The following is a 19,896-nucleotide window of genomic DNA, read 5'->3' as shown; positions in this document are numbered from 1 at the left end:
CGTTGAGCTTTAGGGCATTATAAAAGTTTGAAAATTCAGAGTTGTCCACCTTCCAGGTGACCTTGGTACCTTATGACTTGCTAGCAAAACATCAAACATACTAAAATAATAGTTTCCTTTTAACATGTTGCATTGTTATCAGTAATGAACATGCTTCTTACTGTTGTGGTTTTCTCCGCTTTTCTGCAGAATCCAGAACTGACAAAAGCTATGGCATAGTGATTGTAATTGTCATCATCTGTATTCTGGCCTTGGCCGTCCTTGGAGCTGTGCTATACTTCCTATACAAGAAAGGACGTATTCCATGTGGGCGCTCTGGTAAAAAAGAAATGTAAGTTGTAGTTTACTGAGAATCACATCCTCAATTTTAAAGTGGACTTGTTAATTACTGTATGGCACAGCAATAGGTTCCCCTAACTAATACCTTAATCCATAGTTGCACATAATACCTTAGTTTTGATGCCCTGCAATATCATTCAGCACTTTGGAGTTGAATGAGGAAGTCATACGTCACACAAAGGGCTACAGACTTTCCCTCCACCTGCACAAGGCAGTGCTGGGTTCTTCTCCAGCCAATCCCAAGCAATTATTTCCCTAGCATTATCATACTGCAGGTTGAGTTGGAATACCCTCATTCTGTATTTCCTAATTTGCATGTTGGATTTTGTTGACCCTGGAAGAATTTACATAATTGCATCAGTCTACAAGGAGTAAATTCTGTCTCTGGATCACTCCTGTTGTTTTTTTTGTTTTTACCTACTATACGGACACATTTATGACCCTGGTGTCTGTTAGCCTGAATTTTAAAGTGATTCAGTTTTGTTTAATTAGATTTTTCTGTATTGTATTTATTGTTGTGTTTTTATATTTTGCAGTGCCAACTATTCTAAATATAATCATAAATGTAAATTAGACAAGAAAAGTAGCAAAAATGAATGTGGTAATGACAAGGTCAGGTTCTTAGATTCAGACAATAATATATACAATTAAGAGTGCCCTTTTCTATGTGTTTGTCATCAAATCTGTTTTTGTAGGCCTTGCAGCGTATGCCACCGTAATTGTTTTAAGAAATGATAACAATATGGTAAACCTTAATATTACCTTCAAATATCTGTCCTATATTTCCTTCATATGGCACCTCTCACCTTTTTCTTTTCAATACATTTGTAGTACAAATCCTGACGCTAAAGATAAAATAATTGTGGAAATGAAACCAGATTCTCCTGCAGAAGAGTCAGTTTTACTTACTGGAACTCAAGAGAAGAAACCATCAGATCAGGTAATGTCATACAACTCTGGTTCTAGTTGTACAATAATGAGTAGTGGTCATTACAATTTGTAGTTTTCCCTGTATTGCAAGATTTATATGGGCAAAGGATTAAACTCTGGCAATTAGTTATTATTATTATTATTATTAATAATAATAATAATAATAATAATAATAAACAGTATTTTCATAGCGCCAACATATTACATAGCACTGCACATTAAATAAGGGTTGCAAATGATAGACAAACCACTAAGGGTTAATGTTATATATAGAATATTTTTGTTTTGTCCTGATCAATTATTACTGGCATTATTTCCTATCACTCTTCATTTTCCATCACTCACTCATATGCAAAGACTGGAACAGTGAGGAGGAAGTAGCTGCGCCAGCTGTTCTGTAGAAAATAAATAAGTAACATAATGAATGTTGTTTTCAAATTAAAAACTGTTGAAAGCACTGACTATAATCAATACACTGGGTCAGGGACTGCTGTCAGTACAGGAGCACAGGCTCTTTACATGGTTATGAATGTAGCTATGGCTTAGGCCTGGGGCACAGAGATTATACCCAAGGTATCATCTTTACTGGCCACATGGAGGATTACTACATGGCTTCTAGGATATTTCCCTGATTGACCTTTCTCTGATAGTAACAAGAAAGGAAAACAGAGGAGGAAGAAGTGACACTAGCCATTATTTACAATCTTTTGGAGTTGGACATGTACTTATCATAAAATAGATCATAATGGGCAAGCAAATAGACACAGGTAAGGCTACGTACACACGTCCAATGGTTCTCATCCAATATTTGGCTGAGGGCCGATATCAGACTAGAATCTGGCGTGTGTACAGCTCCCGTCATCTATCGCCTGAACAACCGTCCTGGCGGATCCACAGAAGATGGACGACAAACTATTTTATTAGAGGCAAAGTGGAAGAGCGCGCAGCAGGGTGCCGCATCGTCGTACTTCCCCTCCCCATGGAGCAGAATGGTGCTGTATGTATACCACTCGTTCATGCATTGTGCAGTCTTTAGTCGCTGGAAAGATTTGTGAAAGATCCTTTCCAACGACAATTATTGGACGTGTGTACCCAGCCTAAAGCTCTGTACAGACAACAGATAGACAACAAATGATTGCTGCTGGAAACAATCTTTAATGATTGTTTCCAGTGACAAATAAGCGCTGAATCTGTTCAGTGGAGAGGGGAAGACAAGTGCACGGCACTGTTCCTGATCAGTCCTGAATGATCTTTGGTACATTTTTGTTGCCCACCAGTAGATAGTGTTGTGTCCTTATGTAATATGTGTAACAAACTCTAACAATGGACCTGATTTATTTAAGCTCTCCAAGGCTTGAAAGAATACACTTTCATCAGTGAAGCAGGGGGATCCAGCAAACCTGGAATGGATCTGGCCAAGGATTCAAAACATTTGCTAGCAAATAAATGAAATAAAAACCATTCCAGGTTTGCTGGATCAAGCCTTGGAGAGCTTTATAAATCAGGCCCAATGTCTCAGACAGCAAGAGTTGGGTATACACATTACATGGGGACACATCACCATCTAGAGTATAATTCAAGATTATTTTTCTGATGGCATTTGTAGTTCAATAGTGGTTTATACTTGTGTATACATACTGTGGACATAATTTGTTAAAGGCTGGAGAGGGGACACTTTCATCAAAGAAGCTGGGTGATCCAGCAAACCTGAAATAGTCTGGGATTAAAAACATTTGCTAACAAATAGAAAATGACTTTTAGGAAATCCATTCCTGGTGTGCTGGATCACCCAGCTTCACTGATATAAGTATATCCTCTCCAGCATTGGAGAGCTTTAATAAATCAGGCCCTATGTGTCTAAACCCTACATGTAAACTGTATACCTTCATCAGTCAATTTTTAAAGTCTTGTATGAATATATGAACCAGGCTGGAGGCTGATGGTAAAGTACATTCAGCATGTCCTTCAGACATTAGGTATCTAAATGACTTCTTCCATGATATAAACACACATTCCACATTTGTAAGGTGTGCTTGGCTAATGTGTAGTCTGGTATCTAATACACTTTATGGTGTCCATCCTGCCAATGGTTAATGCTGATGGAGTCTACTAGTTTTTATTTGAATGGCAACACATGGATTAAGATTTATGTCCTACACAAATGACAGTCAGTGGCTTTGGGTTTTCTTGCTTTCATTAAGTAATATGATTTTAGTAACGGTCTCATTTGGATACAAATAGTGTAGAATTTCAACGCAGTGCAGAAAATAATATTCTGGTCTCTTGCATTTTAATTTTGCACATTCTTCATTTTCCATCGTGCTTACATTCTATGATTTTTCTTTGCTTGTCTTTCAAAGGAGAAATATATTGATTTAAGAAACTAAACTGTCTCATGACAAGGAATCCTGGAATGTTTCGATGCCTTTATTTATCTGTGGATGGTGAAGAGACCTTGAAGAGCCAAAGTACCATAAACCCAAGTGGCACAAAGATATGAAAATACAATGGACATCTACTGTATGCTTTACCTGGGTATCATACCCCTTCAGATCCAAGACTGCATATCAAATCCCCTAGCCTTAATTTCCTGGACCATAAACCCTAAGAGAAGTGTACTTAACTGAAAACAAAATCCACAAAAGCATAACCCATGCAGTATTTTGATTAGCATGCGTTGTTTGCTTTGATTTTAAATATGAACATTGCTTGGTATATTTATATTTTGACTTATATTTTGAATTTTTCAAAGTTATCACTCCTGAAAATGACAAAATGGGGAGCCATGTGAGATGGTAATAATGTTTAGAGATTTGTCTGAAAATAGGGTAAAATGCATGTAAAAATAGAGTATAAATAATAAATATTGTTATCATAACAATAGCAATATTTATAGCTGTGAATGGAACTCTTTGTTTAGGAAAAGGTTTGTGGGAGTTAAAGTGACCCTTAGTCAAGAAGAACCTGCACAATGACATATCAAGAGTAAAGGTGAATATATTTTAGAAAGAGAATTGACAGCATGGTTGCCCATTGTCTGTGCACAGTATAGAGTTATGTATGTATAAGAGTTATATTTTATAGAAAAAAAAGTTTTTAATTTTACCCGCCCCTAGACTTAAACAAGGCCTTAGCAGCGTCTTTCAGCTGCTGGTTATTCCCATAGCTTTAACTGTCTATAACAACCACAATGCAGTGGTATTCTTATAATGGGGGAAGGAAAACTAAAGAATGGATCAGGCTGGGTCCTATAGAAGCACAAACCTCCCTCCAGCATTTTATCTGCCATTTTTATTTTGTATTTTTGTATTGCCCCACAAGTAGTCATAGTCACAATGAATCCCAAAGAATTTATTACATATATAGCAACTTAGTCAAAAAAGTTGGAATTTTATTCTTAAGGAGCTAATTTTATTGTAATATTTTTAGTTTATTTTTTTCTTTTTTTGTGGAAACATTATGCTTCTGATCATAAGGTCTAGATTGGGCCTTTTATATCTCATGACCTGGACTGAAGTAATAATTTTTAGTGTCCAAACATTAGCATTAGCTCTGCAGATTCCACACCATGCTATCCATGTACAATTTCTAGAAAGTGCGACCTTTCTGCAGTAAAGCATAGAGAGTCCAGAAAAGTTTAAGAAAGGTGGGCATATTTTTTTAGCCATTTCAATGTGAATGCTTTGGTGGAGTTTGTAAATAAGGTTCTAAATTTTGACAAGTAGGCACATTACAGATTATTCATCCTCAGCTATTCATTTAATTAAGTGCAATTGTATTGTAATGTACAAGCAGACAGCTGTTTGCATGTAGCAACAAAGAAGAATCCAATTGTCCTGTGATGTGATGTGATGTCTTTTTTATTCACTTTATCTCCAGCAAAGTATAATTTATAAAAACTAAAACAAAATACAATGGTCACTCCTTGCTTTATTGCAACAATAATACAAATATAGATTGTAGCATTTCCCAAAATTCTCCTCCTCAATTTACTGCCTTTCCCAGTCGGCACAGCACTTACTACAACATGTAGTAGAAAAACACAGCAAATGCTTGTGTACCAGGGGGATATGTATAACGCAGTTATACTTGTGAATCCTTACCAATTATGTCTTAATTAGACAGGGAACCAACAAGCAGATCAAATTCTGCAGTTTATAGCTCTGGAGAGCATGGAAACCCCCAAGTTACAGCACAGAGATATCACAAGCACAACACTTTTATGATCATACACCGAAAATCAGAACAAAACATTTGTGAGCCCTCACCTTTTATATGGGGTATACGTTGCCCTATGCACTGTTTAATGATACACTGTATTCCAAAGAATGGCATATTTATTAACCTCAGGACAAGAATGGGATTGTTTGTTCAGGAAGAGCTCATAGCTTTATAGTACAGGGTCTTCTCTTTTGAAATGTAATGGTCCCTTTCAGCCACATATGCTGAAAAATCTCTTTATCTCACTATCTGTAAAATATATGTATACTTCTATATATTTGCATCAGTTTGTGTAAAGTTAAGCAATCAAATATTGCTTTGCCTATTTTTTATTTAAGGATGTGAAAATTAAGAAATAAAAACTTATCGACTAATCTGTTTTTGTTTGTATACTCCATTAAATCACGAGTATGTTACCTGCATTAGATATTCAGTACACAAAGTTCAACAAAGTGATGTATGATGATGTCATTTACCCTGGTGATCCTGGATTTGTGACTCTATATATGACTGAGCAGCACATTGTATCAAGAATTTGTATTAAATGCACCTATGGAAGTAGGTGATTAGTAGCCTTTCACATCTGGACACAGTGGTTTTATCCCCATTCCACTTTGCAAAACTGCTCCAGCATTGGCAGGTTGCATGGAGATTATGAGTAACAACCTTTTACTCCAGACAAATTATTTATGCGATTGATCTGGACGGCTCAGACCTGCGGTAAGAGGCAGCAATCCTGTAAAGCACTAAACAGCTTCCACTGGTAAATCTAAGCTGCAATAAATTGCATTTTTTTCGTAAATTTAGAAAAGCTAATTTATTCTTGTAAAGTGTGTTTTGTTAATCAGATCGGGAGTAGAAGGTCAGAAGTAGCAAGTGTAGTGAAGCCCAGTGCGCTACTACTAGACCTGTTTTGTACACAATGGTTCTACACAAAGTTCTACACATTTGGCAAACTGTTACTTTAGAAAATGGTTTCTCAACCAGGGTTCCTGCAGGGGATCCTTGACCAATGAGCAGTAACACCAATGATCTTTTCGACTTTCTGTAAGGGTGGCATTCTTCCCACTGGCCAGCAATGCAAAAGACATATTTCCTACTAATAACCACGCTAATGTACTGTAGGCTTTGAATATTATTATTGTCATGGCTTCAATCTTAAATTCACTGCAAGGGTCCCCCATATTAAAAAAGGTTGAGAAAAGCTGCTATTAAATTTAAAGGAATATAACCATTGAACATCACATTTCTCCAATTTGGTAATTAAAGGAAGAGGTTTGGGGCCTGGAGGGATCTTTCCTTTGTTTTATGTATGTTGTAAAAATTAATAACAAATCAATCAGCTTTATCTTTTGAATGTAAACTTTTATTGAGATACATTTTTCAGTACAAAGAGAAACAAAAACAATTACAAAAGACAAAAATAAGGCAAACAAGGTATGTACAAAACTGGTGAAATATGTCTTACACTTATTACTATGATTTTATTTACATAACTGCTTACACCATAGAAGAGAAGCAGAGGAGAGAAAAGGTACGGACAAAGAAGTAGGAAAGAAAAAGTGAAGTATAAATGAGAGAAGGGAAGAAGGCAGGGCTAGAGAACACATTCACTTGGCCACTCTCCCATAGGTGCCCTGTTCTGTTTGCGGAAGAACTAGCCAGAGGATCCTGATAGGAGAAGTTGGTCCAATGGGGTGCAAATTGTGTTACGTTTATCAGGGCAGTTAAATAACCGGGGTGAATGTTGCTCCATTAGCGGAATTTCGATTGAGCCATGATAAGGCATCTTGCTGCTGTGAGGATCTGGGTAAGTAAGGCTTTTTATATGTTTGGAGAGACCCGTACTGGAACATTAAGTAGTCACAGGATCCAACCTAATATCCATTTCTGCCAGGCAAGACAGAGGATCATTAACCTTCCAATAATGAACAATGTCCGGGCAGGTCCAAAGAAAATGTGGAATAATGTACCACCATAAGGGCCACATCACCAACATTGCTGCTGGTAGAAAAAATTGCCTGAAATTTGTCCGGGGTGAAGTACCAGTGCATAAGATTAGTAGGATTGCGTTGGCATATGTGTGGCCGTTGGTGATGGCAATAGCATTATTTGAAACTTCTTATACAATTATAACACTGGTCAACAAACATTTTTTTGCCAAACAGATTAAAGTCATTTTAGGTTATGTTTGATGCACAGATTCCAAATTTGGTATTGGTTTTGCTAGATTGGCTCTAGTTTTTGAAATAATGAATATTAGGCAAAATTAAACTAGATATACCTACGTATACAAAATTACATTTTTGAAATACTTAACGTCAATGTATTCTATATTTACAGAACTAATCACAAAGAAGTCATTGAAAAACTCCATTTGTATGATTTCCGTTTATGCTGATGATCAGGACAGTCACCCTGAAGGCTGCCATCATGTGTCTATCCCATCTGCCCTGATACCTTTCTTCCATCCCCTTTATATCTTGATGGATTTGCAAATGGCTATGGAGATAGTGTACCTTTATGCTCATAGTAGCACCCACATTTTTAAAGTTTAAGAGCACGTTTTGTACAATTACTTCATAATTTTGTTCTTTATCGTTACCCAAGAAGTTCTTGACAACCATACCTTGGCTGTGCCAGGCAGAAGCTTCAGTATCAGTCATGTAACTTTGAAATTTGAATCATTTATCAGGTTCCATATCTGGGGTCCATCAAAGATTCCTGATTTAAATTTTTCAGTACTCAATCCAGGGAAGAATCTACAAATGTATTTGAAGCAATCACCGTCCTTGTTCAGAGCTCTAACAAATTGTTTCATTAATCCCAACTTTATGTGCAGTGGAGGGAGAATGATTTTTTTTCTTTGTCAATCATTGGCTCGTTAATGATGTTCGCTGCACCTTTTGTCATGTTTTTTTCTTGGAGGCCATGTCTTTTTTTCCAGTGATCCTGCTTTGCTCTGCTATCCCACAAGCAGATGAAACATGGGTACTTTGTGTATCTACTTTGCTGTCCAAGTAGGAAGTTCACCATTTTTAAATCAACACATATGGATCATTGGTGTTCAGGATAGCAAAACTTTTATAAGACCATCTTGATATTTTCATATTCTTCAGTTTTGTTGAGTGACCAATTGGAATCGATGCATTGATGCAGTTGCCATTATGCAGTAAAACAGATTTCAAACTTCGAGTGGAACTGTCTGAAAAGCCGCAAGTCTTCTGCTCGGTCTCCCGGTACTCCCATATGGGCTAGTAGTCCAGGGATGTTACAACTGTACACGAAGTCTTCATCTTTACCGCAATATGGTAGGAGTGTCACCTATCTTGTCGTATAAACCGTTATTTTAACTTCCTGTCACAGACAGTTCTTTTCTTTTAGCCTGGATGCTAAAAGTTCAGATGCTTGTTTTGACATACTTAGGTCACGTATTAAATCATTGAGCTCTTCTTGGGAGAACCGCTGGTTTGATGAAACACTTTCTTCATTTTCACTTGCACTGCTAACTCCTGGATTAGACTTCAAACCCTGTATATCCTCCATGTCGGATACAGGAATATCAGGGAGTGTACTGAACACTGGTATGGGAACATCAGCATCATGCGGCACAGGTCGTATTGCTGATTCTGAATCAGGGTACTCCCACTTGTTTTTCTTGTAACGAATAAAACCTTTTACATTCACAGCACAAAAATAACAATCAGTATGATTATTTTTTTGGGCTCTCGCCATACCATGGGTACACCAAATTTCAAACTTTTCAGTCATTTTCCACTGACAGACACTCTACACAAGTTTTGCATACTATATGGGGAGCCCAGTACTTATCTTGTCCTCCAGTTTAATACCAAAGTATGCAAGATATGCTTGTTTCACAAATTCTATAATGTTTCTTCTCTGTTTTTGCTGGGACTATTCACCACAAATGTAGCAAAATACATTAGGGCCATTTAATCAACTTCTTGAAGAACTCATATTTCTGTAAAAAAAGAAATATGTATGAAAAAAAAATTAATTTTTTATGAAAATAATGCTACATTCTATAAATTGCAAAACATTGATGTAAATAAAGATTGATAATAATAATGCTGTGTTAACATTTGTTGTTGGTAAAATCATCTACTCCGATTCCTGTATCACAAGAACTAGAGCCAATTCAATGAAACTGGTGGGATTTTTGGATTCAGCAGACCTGAAATAAACTAAAAATTATAAAAAAAAAAAACCTTGGCAAGTGAAAAATGTTTTTATGTTGAGCTGTATAAAAAAAAAAAAAAAAAAAAAAATACATTCTTCATGGCCACTATGGGTTTTATCATTTTCGAAAAAACACAGACTGTGACGACCGTAGATTGCGAGTTCATTCAAAATGGCGCCAAGTTTGACAGCGTGCACAGATGACCCTGCATCTGATGACTCCAGGCCTTCTTCCCCTAATGCTTTTCAACATTTTCCTTCGGCTCTAGCACAGTCACATGAACTGAATGGCTCTCTTCATAGTAAGATGAGGGAAGTGGTTAGAGATGAGATTACTTGAGCTGTCCAGCAGATTTCTGCTACTTCCCTGAAAGAAAATCAAGCTATTGGGCATCACACAGCAGCCTATGAATCCAGAATGAACAATATCACTACAGTTTTAGATGGCAATGAAAAAAAAACCTTGACACCTTCAAGATGAACTATCATTTTGCATGACAAGCAAGAGGACCTGGAGAACCAGTCCTACCACTGTTTTTTCCAAATTCAAGGATTATGAGAAAACATCACGGATTTGAATGATACCATTTTAGTTTAACAGTTCATTGTGCCCTTATCTGCAAGTAACCCAATTGTCCACCAAGGGATGCCATTGTTAAACGCAATTTCTATCGTACAAAAGTGTATACCCAATTTTTTTCCTATTAAGATAAAGTCTACCATGCCACAACACATGCCTCTGTACAGAAGTGTTTTAAGGATCATGGCTTTCCCTTACCACCTCAGAATCCTTAAGAATCTCAATATTCTTTGCAGACGCTTTATTTTTTTATGCTCTCGCTGCATCTCCTGGTCCTGTCAGCCCCACAATGATTCCGTATCTGCAATGCTTTGTCACCTACCAAACACCGATGGTTCGGTCTGCAGTTTATTTGGCTGTGCTGAACTTTATATTTGGGATTCAAAAAAGAGAATCTGACAGTTAAATGTATGTGACGGTAGCACTTTGATATATTTCTTTTTTCTTGTAATGATGTGTTTACCTGCAGAAATCAGGATTGATATTCTAGACTTGTTCATTGTTATCAGTACAGCATTGTTACAGTACAGTGTAAACCTGCCCCCTTGTAAAACAACAAGACCTACAGCTAACTATGAGCGGCCATGTATTCACTAGAATCAATACACAAAGTTGTTTAATTACTTTTATACTTACATTTGTCCCTTTCTAAGCTCGGATACCTAGCAGAGAAAACATTTCTCACAACCCAGGACAGATGCACAAATAGCACGTTCAGTCTTTCAGACCACTGAAGCTCCTACAGAACTACACAGATGACATTTTGGTTTGGTTGATGGCAGGTGTTGGCATTAAGTTTCAACATGAAGCACTGTGGTGGAGGAATCCATGGCATCTCACCATGGCTGGAGACCAACATAATCTTGTACTTCGGCCAATACCAACTGGACTTCTGCAGAGAAGTTACAACATAAACTATGACGCTACAAGCTCCGATTTCCATGCCAAACTGGTAAATGCTAAACTCCATGCTCTACTCTGCCTCAAAGTACTGTATACAGCTTTATCAGCAACTTATAACGCTAACCTCCCCACTGTGCTACACTTGGTATGATCCAGACCTTTATTAAAGTCTTGTATATACTATTAATCTACACCACTCCCCCTCTATATTCACCTATTTCATGGTGATAGCTTGCTGCGTGATCAGAGACACGATTAAAGACAAAACACAAGTAAGGTTTAAACAGACAAAAAAAATTTATTTTAAAAATAATTTTCTCCCCAACAACTTGTACAGAAAACAAAACCGAAAATAAAATAAGAAAAGCTCTTTAGTCAAAAGAAGAATGTCATTAAATAAATAACTTGTATTTTTTTCTGTTTTAGTATAATCTACAATCGTTAAAAGAAGACAGGCTTAATATATAAACAAAACAGGACAAGGGGATTCATGGGGCCCTCACCTGCAAGAATATTTACCTTTGGAGTCCTGAATACACACTCAAGACAACATTAATAAAAAGATAGGCTTATTGTCATGAAACATTCAAGCTTTTATTAGGGCCTACATAAAATTGTGTTGTATGTTTACAGCAGGGCCTAGCAAATTCTTAAACACCAGCTGCAGCAGAGACTCAACCAGATCACTGTGCAGAATGGGTATAGGTAGAGAGTATGGCATCATTACTGTGCCGAAAATAACCAATCCCTTACAAAAGGTGTGATGTTCAAGCGTGATGGCAAATGCACTAATATACAGCTATGTGCCAAATGCCAGCAGGCTTGGCCTACTAAATAAACAAAAATGAAAGCCTAAGCAAGCTGCATCCTGCAACACTGCCTTGATTACCAATTGACTTACAGGCACATTGTGAAGGGACAAAAAAACCTCAACCTTTAACAATATTACAATGTAGATTTTTTTAAGTTTATATATAAAAAAAAATAAAATAAACAACTTTCTTTTGTTAACATGGTACATTAACTGGGAGCAAAGACAAAGCAGGGAAAGCACAACCCTAGGCCTATTCACACTTTCAATGTGATAACCTGCAGCACACATCAGAACCTGTCCTGACAGAAATAGGAGAGCTCCCTGACCTGAACAAGCCTTGCAGGTAAACATTCTTTGTTACAAATCACATTACATGGCAAGGGATCCCTAGAGCACTACGAGTTATCTAAAGGACTACACAAGAATAAATGGCAGTCCTAAGGTGTTTTATGGAGTAAGGTAAAGTTTATGTCACAAAACCCCAACAAGAGTGCAATATTTTGCAAAGCACCTTTATCAGGGCCTCAGAGTAGCACTAGATATTAAAAGTGCTGGACATCAAATAGGTAACAGTGTTGAAGCACTAAGTGAAGCGCATTTGCTCATTCAGATTTTTTTTTTTTTTTTTTTTTAATTGAGGCTTGCTTTGACAAAAAAAAAAACTCAGAAATAGAATGCCCTATAATAGGTGTCACTGCACTGTTCCCTTTACTTGTGCAATATTTAGCTTGAGCTACTGAGCTCTGTAAACCGTGTTTAAAGAACATTTAAAAAAGGGAGTCTAGCGTGCCACTGGTATTACAGACTACATAAAATTTACCCAACTACAAAATTTCAAATTGTTATTTTAGTCCTGAACTCAAAATATATACAAAAAACAGTCCCTTTAAGGATAAAAGCCCCACTTTAAAACCCCATTTTTTATCCTGACAGGATCCCTCATTTTACCTAAAATTATAAGGATCTAGAGACTCCTGTAAACTCTATATTTATGTTAATCGGGCAATTGTAAAAGAATTATTACCTTGCAGCAATTTCTGCATTTTCCATTTAGCAGAAATGTCATTATAATGCTTTTAACAGACTGAAAAAACCCAAATGATTATGGCCATAAATAACATCAAGCAGTGGAAAGGGAAGTGATACAATTTTAGATAAATAATACACATTAGGAGCAGGCTTTCAAAACATTTAGATCCTGAATCCAAAGGAATTAAAGCATATAAAGTCATGCTGAGAATAGCAACCCTCTGTGTCCCCTGTAGGAAATGGCAGTGGTTGGCCTCAGTCAATCGTTAGGTGATAAGCCATGGGGAAAATCGCTAAATTGTGTTTGGGGACCACTGAGTCCATGCTAAATAAGCTAGCCATAGAACCTTTCTTGACATGAAAAGACCCCTGAAATAATTTGAAGGTTCTAGAGAACCCCTAATACAATTACTATATCTACAATTCACAGTGCATTAGTGTGGTGGTCAGTGGGAAGAATGCCTCTTACATTGCATGCCATTGGGAAGAATATCGCTCTTACAGATAGCCAGAAAAATATTTGGCATCAGTTAAAGTGACCATAGAGGCACATATTGGTCATGGCTCAAGGAACCCCTAGTAATCTCTGAAGGAAAAATTGTGTTCCACAGAACATCTGCTGTAGGTAATTAATGCCCAGGACAAACAATTGTGACCGTCTTGGGCAACAATTACCTAAATTGTGTATATTTAGCTTGAGAGGGTCAATTATTGGTACATTTTTTTGCATCTGTTGAGATAGCTAATTATATGTGGCGTTATGAGGAGAAACTGCAGTTGATTGGTTCAGGAATGTCACCAGCAAATCCAAGAGAACAGATTGAAACACCATTCATAAAATGTGAATCTTACCTCTTTCAAATATTCACACAAGGCCAGACAATATGCTTGGAAGAGGTAAACTACTAGTATATTTCTGAATACTAGGAGGGAAGCCATGAAAACAAGCTATGAACATACAAACATGTGTTGTTCTGGATGGGACTAATTTCTGGCAACATGTCAATACCTACATGTGTTGAAAGCTTTAAAGTGATATCTATTGAGCTAGATAATAAATTGTATCACTTAAAACCACTTTACCTGCTACCGACTGATCAATAACATGAGGACTACGAGTTGACTTTTCAATGCTGAATGAATATGTTTTAGGTAAATGAACCTTTCCCGGCCTAAAATCTTTGGTGGTAGATGTACCTGTGGCTAGAATATGCATGTTTAGGCCTTTTCTAACGTTAAGCTGTAAAGAAAGCCCTATCTGAAGGCACTGTGGAGAAAAGCATCTGTAAAGCCACAACAGAAGCAATGAATTGACAGCTCATTTTTATTGGCGGCATGGAGGTGGCATCCTGCTATCCCACAAATGTACGCAAACAGCAAATGTTGTAGGGGCCACAAGGGAAATTTGTAACGGAAATTAATCACGGCTTTTTAAGCTGCTAATGCCAAAAATTCCAAGGGATTTGTAGCTAGCAATTTTTTTCTGTTTCTGGCAAACATCAAACCCCCCAGTTATAAATAATTAAAAATAAAAATACAAACACCCCTTCAAAATCAATGAGCAGAATTCTTTCCCAATTGATCCCATTAACATGAATAAGAGAGGCTGTGAATGGGCCAGAACATTGCAGCTATAGAGGTCAGTAAGGGCTTCTTTTAAAGCTCATTTATGGTTTGTAAAGGACATGTAAACACTTTAACCTCCACAGTATGGGCACAAATGCACCAGTTACTGGCACCATGCATTACTTGTAAGTACTGGCGTTCATATACAAATCAATCTTTGTGTATCTGTGCCAGCCTTTACGTTCAGACCATATACATGAGCTTGACTGCGCTTTGATTATGAAATAATTATATGGGCTATTTTAATTTTAATCAAAGCAGTCAGAGGGAGCGCTGGTGTTTTAAATAACAGGAGCAAAACATCGTGCAGAGAGGGCAGGATTTTTCAACTTGGAAAGCAATGGATGCCCGGTATCCAATCTGGGTCTACAATCCAACCAACTTAATGGGGAAACAGATCAATCTTTACCAATCATTTAGAATCGATACATACAAAGAAAGTGCCTAAATGTTAGCAGAATTGTCATTACCTTGTGCACCATTTATGTCAGGTCAGGCATACATTAACTAATGTATTATGTTTATTAGCTACTAAGAAAACTGACTATTCACCTGAAGGGGCTGGGATGAAATGCTGTTCATTGTAATTCTCTGAAATCCGCAATTGCGACAATTTCCCACCACGGGAAAATTAGTGAACCCAATTGAATCTAAGTGAATATAATGTGCTTCCACTGCCCTGCTGTTCTAACATTTACAATGTTAATTACCAATGTTAACAAAATATAATAATGCTTCATAATTATCAATGCACATTTGCCTGGAAATAGTAACAGTTGATTGTAAAAATAAAAATAAAATAAAAACAGATATATGTAAACAGTGTCAATTTAACAACAACTACGAATATTCCAATTTGACCTTTAAAGAAAAACTGAACACATAAAATCTCTCTAGCTCCTGCCTAGAGTTAACAAAATTTCACAAACTGGGAAATGGAGGGATACAGTTTACTTGTATACATAGACAAGGCACTGCCTTAAAGCCCAACTTGAGACAATATTTTTTTTTTTTGTATTTAGTTATTGCAGCTTTCAACAGGGTAGGGCAGGCCCCTGTAAAGTTTTTACTGCTGCATCTCCACACTTCCTGTTTGACATGTGTCAGAACAGGAAGTGAAAAAAAATCTGTGTATACAGGTAGCGAAATGTTTTAGCAAGAGTTGGGCTTCAAAGCAGAACTGATGCAAATACAACCCAAATCAGAATTAAAAACGGTCATGTTAACAAGCAAGATATAGACCGCTTTAATGTAGATTAAAGACATCCAAGGAATACCAAACCGGTATATCGCAAGGCTAGTTTTTATAAAAAGAAGAGACAAGCGTAACTTATCTAAACACATTGTAATATTTATTACTGCCTTCCCAAAATGGCTATTTGTCTGCCACCTGGGACTGCAAAATGCCAAGGGTTAAGGAGATACTATCACCCGGTAACTGGATTTAAATTAGAACACTGTAGTTTACCAAATACCAGAAAACTGGCCTTTCTAAACCTGTGTAAGATTATATGTATACCGGAAGATAGTTGCTTATGGCTCCTGCATGTTATTTTGCTTTTCAGCAGCTTTAAAAAAAAGGAGAGCCCTGAAACCAATCTGCTGTTCACTTAACAAGTGACCATGAAGAAAAATGGGTAAACCTGTGACGAGTACACACCAGTTCTACTAGACATGAAGACACTCTTATCCCCCCACCAACTCTACTAATCCTTTAAACAGCAAATGGAACAAAAAGTCTGGCACCCTCTACACATTACATAGAAAAGCTGCTGGACCCATCCTAAGCTGTCCTCATACAAACCTATAGAGAGAAAACAGTATAAAAAAAAAAAAGTAAAAAAAAATAAACGTAATGCAAATGAACAACGCCGTTCCATGATGAAAGAAAAAAATATTGGCTACATTATTGTGGTAAACACTGTTATGATCACTACCTACTTCTGCTCTGAATACTGCACAGTTAAAGACAACTCCATGTTATTAGGGATAGGAGGAGTGTATTGTGTGAAAGTACACTCCCACTCCAATATCATCATCTAAACTGTCAGGAAAAGTAACCCTGCCAACAAAAAGTTAGATCTTCTGGCACTCCTCTTGTATGGCTGAAAATTCTTTATCAACACTACTGGGAGTTTCAGAAGCTTGGTCCCCTTCTACTATTACTACAGTGCCCTGCGGTGACATTAGGGTGAGAGCGCAGAGGGGTACCACTTACTCCCCAAGTGTCAGCATTACTCCTGAAGACAGGAGAAATCATGAGTAGTAGTATACTCCTGCATCTGATAAATGGCTTGGAAATGTAACTTTCACACTATTACACTCTCTCCCCTTTACCCTTGTGGGTGGGGTCTATTTTCAGATTAAAGTGGAGTTGCTCTAAGTGTTGCATATGGGAGCAATAGATTTCACTGAATCTGTACATTTCAGCAAATATAAATATACATGTAAATAAATATACATATGCTCATATCGCACATGTATCGATATTATTACAAATGACTACATCATCATCACTGTAGGCATACTTTTACATGTCAATTGGAGCCAGTAAGACATGTAGAATAAATTAAGATAATTTATCAGTGTGTGGCTGCATATAAAATCACTGTCATGTCCTTAAACTTTTCTCCCTTCCATTCTGCCTAATATGCCACGCTTGTTGTGTTGTAATAATGTGACAATTCACCCTGAGTCATGTGGCATACTGCACCCCTGAAGTTATTAGTGTTGGCACCAAACTCCAAGAATGCCTCACTGCTCCTAGTCACAGGATTTGATTAAAAAAAAAAGTAAAAAAAAAAAAAAAAGGTCAAATAGGACCTTAACGGATTCTTGAAAGTCTTTAAAAGTGGGTTATTATGAGCTTAAAAGGTTATATACTTTTTATATAAGGCAACTTTTTAAGTCACTGAGGTCCCCCGTATGCACCATTAGGTGCAAATACAGTCCTTTAAATAACACTGGATAATAAAAAAAAAAAAAAAAAAAAAAAAAAAGGAAAAGAAAAAGGAAAAAAAAATTACAAATGGTTGAAAATTGCATTCCTGATATACACAAACAGAAAATCATGGGACCTACAGTGAGGGGCAGTTCAACTTATTTGAAGAAAAAAAAAAAAAGGGTGGGAGAAGTGGGTTCAGTGTATCCATGATAATGACCTGAGCCTATCAGAGCTTCCCATGTCTTCATTCTCAGGAAGGTAGTAATCCAGATGAAATGTGAGAGACAAGCTTTACGGAGCATAGTGCTCTGATTAAGAATAAGGTTAAAAGTCACCTGACGTAACACTGGTAAATTAATGGCAGGCTGATGCCCCTACCCTGTACTCTTCCGGTTGGGGAGGGTGGTGGCGGCGGTGGTGGTGAGGGGTGTTTGGAATTCTCCATCCTTTTATTACTATACCCAGAGTAAACCCAGCTGGTCCCATTGCTACTTTCCAGTGCACTTGAACTCCAAAGTATCAGAGGTGCAATTTTTTCGGTCACGGTGTATGGCAGCATCTGGCAATCCAATTGCTATGTAGCCACATGAGGAGGTGAAGGAATAGCCACAAATTCACGCAGGATATTGCGGGCCATCTCAATGTTGTTGTGGGCAATGACCAAGGCTTTATTCACATCTTGCTGAGAATATCCCTGGCTCAGCAAACTCTCAATCTCGCTGGAGAGGGGAGAAGCATCAACACCAGGTGGTGCAGGACGACGCTCAGAGTTCATCCTCCTAGGAAAGGGCTTTGGTGGACGCTCTGGGACAGGTGATGACTCTTGGAGTCCTGGATAAAAAAAAAAACACATAGGAAGCAACTATAATTTTCAGTATGAGTACTTTACAGTGTCACTTACTGTATACCAAAATTTTACAGGCTTTGTGTTAATAGAACAAGAACCCCATTTCTTCTGACCACACCATATGCTTAATCACTGCCAAAGAACAGCGCTAAGCTTTCCACTTTGTAGCTTTTCAACATGGTTTACAGCAGCAAAATTTGCCACTATCCATCCAACTGGACTACAATAAAAACCCTTCCCAAAGTTCACTCTTTATCCACTGCTCTTTAAACCAGAACCCCTTCTTGAGTCCAGTGGAAATGAACTGAGGAGAAGGCTGTGCCCTCACACTGAGGTTGTTACTCTTAACCAAGAATAAAGATAAAATCTGTTATTGGGCTGCTGAAAGAACTGAAAGTTATTACAGGGGGAAACATTAAATGTATCAAATGGGAAGGTTTGGGTCATTGGGTTTGATAAATGTATTTGTACCTGCTCCAGAATCTCTGCTGGTAGTAGCAGAATTGAAGGTAGGTACGGCGTTTGAGATATCAGAAAGTGTGCGGCGAGCCGGAGCCATTGGCAAGTGAGGCTTTGGTATCTCATAACCATCATCATCATCATCCTCATCCTCAGGCCCATTGCTTGACATAGCAGTGCACTCCTCTGTGTTCAGAAAGAACAATGTAATGCATACCATTCAGTTATCACATTAATAAAAAACAGAAAAGTAAAAGTTAGTCTTCAGACTAACTATTGGTACAGTGAAAGTTCCAAAGTATTATACAGTGGTGTATGTTACGGAATAGAAACAAAATGACTTTCAATAGGTTCGTAAAAATACCAGGACAAAAAAAGGATGGGAATGATGGAAGAATAAAATAAAATGGAGAGGAAAAATGCAAAATCCCTTATAGTCAATATGTTTCAAAACTAAAACCGGCTGGTTCAACAAGGAGTTTTAAAAAAATGCCCATACATGGAAAAAAAACCTTGAAGATATTAGTAAGCAATCCATTTACATACATTTATTGTGCTTTTCATGTCACAATAAGAAAAGCCAATTCAACAGATATGAACATAAAGTATGAAAACAGACAATGTATCACTTAGCACATTAAAGTGGTGTTTTAATCAAATTGTCAAAATTGGGTGGGCAAGGGAGCTTTTTAACATGGTAAATCTAGGTTGGTTGTGGTGTGTGTATTCAGCTACGTAAGGAATCTTCAGAATGCCACAGCCAGCTTGAGAAACTCCAGGGAGGGAACCTACAAGAATGTATACACTAGTAAAAAAAAAAAAAAAAAAAAAAAAAAAAAAAGGCTATCCTTAAATACTTCTACAAAATAGGATGAACTGGGAATGGGTTGACCTTTAAGGACAGAATAATACTATTGTGTTGCAGTAAATGGTGTTTACCACAACATAGGATAAGGCACACATCTGAGTGGTGCAATACTATTCTCTAATAACCCTCTTAATAT

The 19,896-nt window shown here is 37.3% G+C and overlaps 2 protein-coding genes across 4 annotated transcripts in view; one reads left to right on the top strand and one right to left on the bottom strand.

Annotated features, from left to right (window-relative positions):
- Positions 1-5,864, top strand: part of MCAM (melanoma cell adhesion molecule) — a 54,947-nt gene extending 49,083 nt beyond the window's left edge. For both annotated transcript variants that reach the window (XM_072427346.1, XM_072427345.1), the window contains 3 exons: positions 190-331; positions 1,171-1,279; positions 3,630-5,864. In XM_072427346.1, the coding sequence (XP_072283447.1) occupies positions 190-331; positions 1,171-1,279; positions 3,630-3,656 (278 nt within the window). In that variant the 3' untranslated portion in view covers positions 3,657-5,864. The remainder of the gene's footprint in view (positions 1-189; positions 332-1,170; positions 1,280-3,629) is intronic.
- Positions 5,865-17,617: 11,753 nt separating this feature from the next.
- Positions 17,618-19,896, bottom strand: part of CBL (Cbl proto-oncogene) — a 31,625-nt gene continuing 29,346 nt past the window's right edge. Inside the window, exons 15-16 of one of the 2 annotated variants that reach the window (XM_072427254.1) lie at positions 18,905-19,078; positions 17,618-18,417 (exon numbers count right to left, since the gene is read on the bottom strand). In XM_072427254.1, the coding sequence (XP_072283355.1) occupies positions 18,161-18,417; positions 18,905-19,078 (431 nt within the window). In that variant the 3' untranslated portion in view covers positions 17,618-18,160. The remainder of the gene's footprint in view (positions 18,418-18,904; positions 19,079-19,896) is intronic. The other variant, XM_072427255.1, reaches the window with a different exon arrangement.

Source organism: Pyxicephalus adspersus, chromosome 11 (genome assembly GCF_032062135.1).
Source record: "Pyxicephalus adspersus chromosome 11, UCB_Pads_2.0, whole genome shotgun sequence".
Lineage (NCBI taxonomy): Eukaryota > Metazoa > Chordata > Amphibia > Anura > Pyxicephalidae > Pyxicephalus > Pyxicephalus adspersus.
The sequence above is the reverse complement of the archived record's forward strand: the minus strand, read 5'-3'. Positions and strand labels throughout refer to the sequence as shown.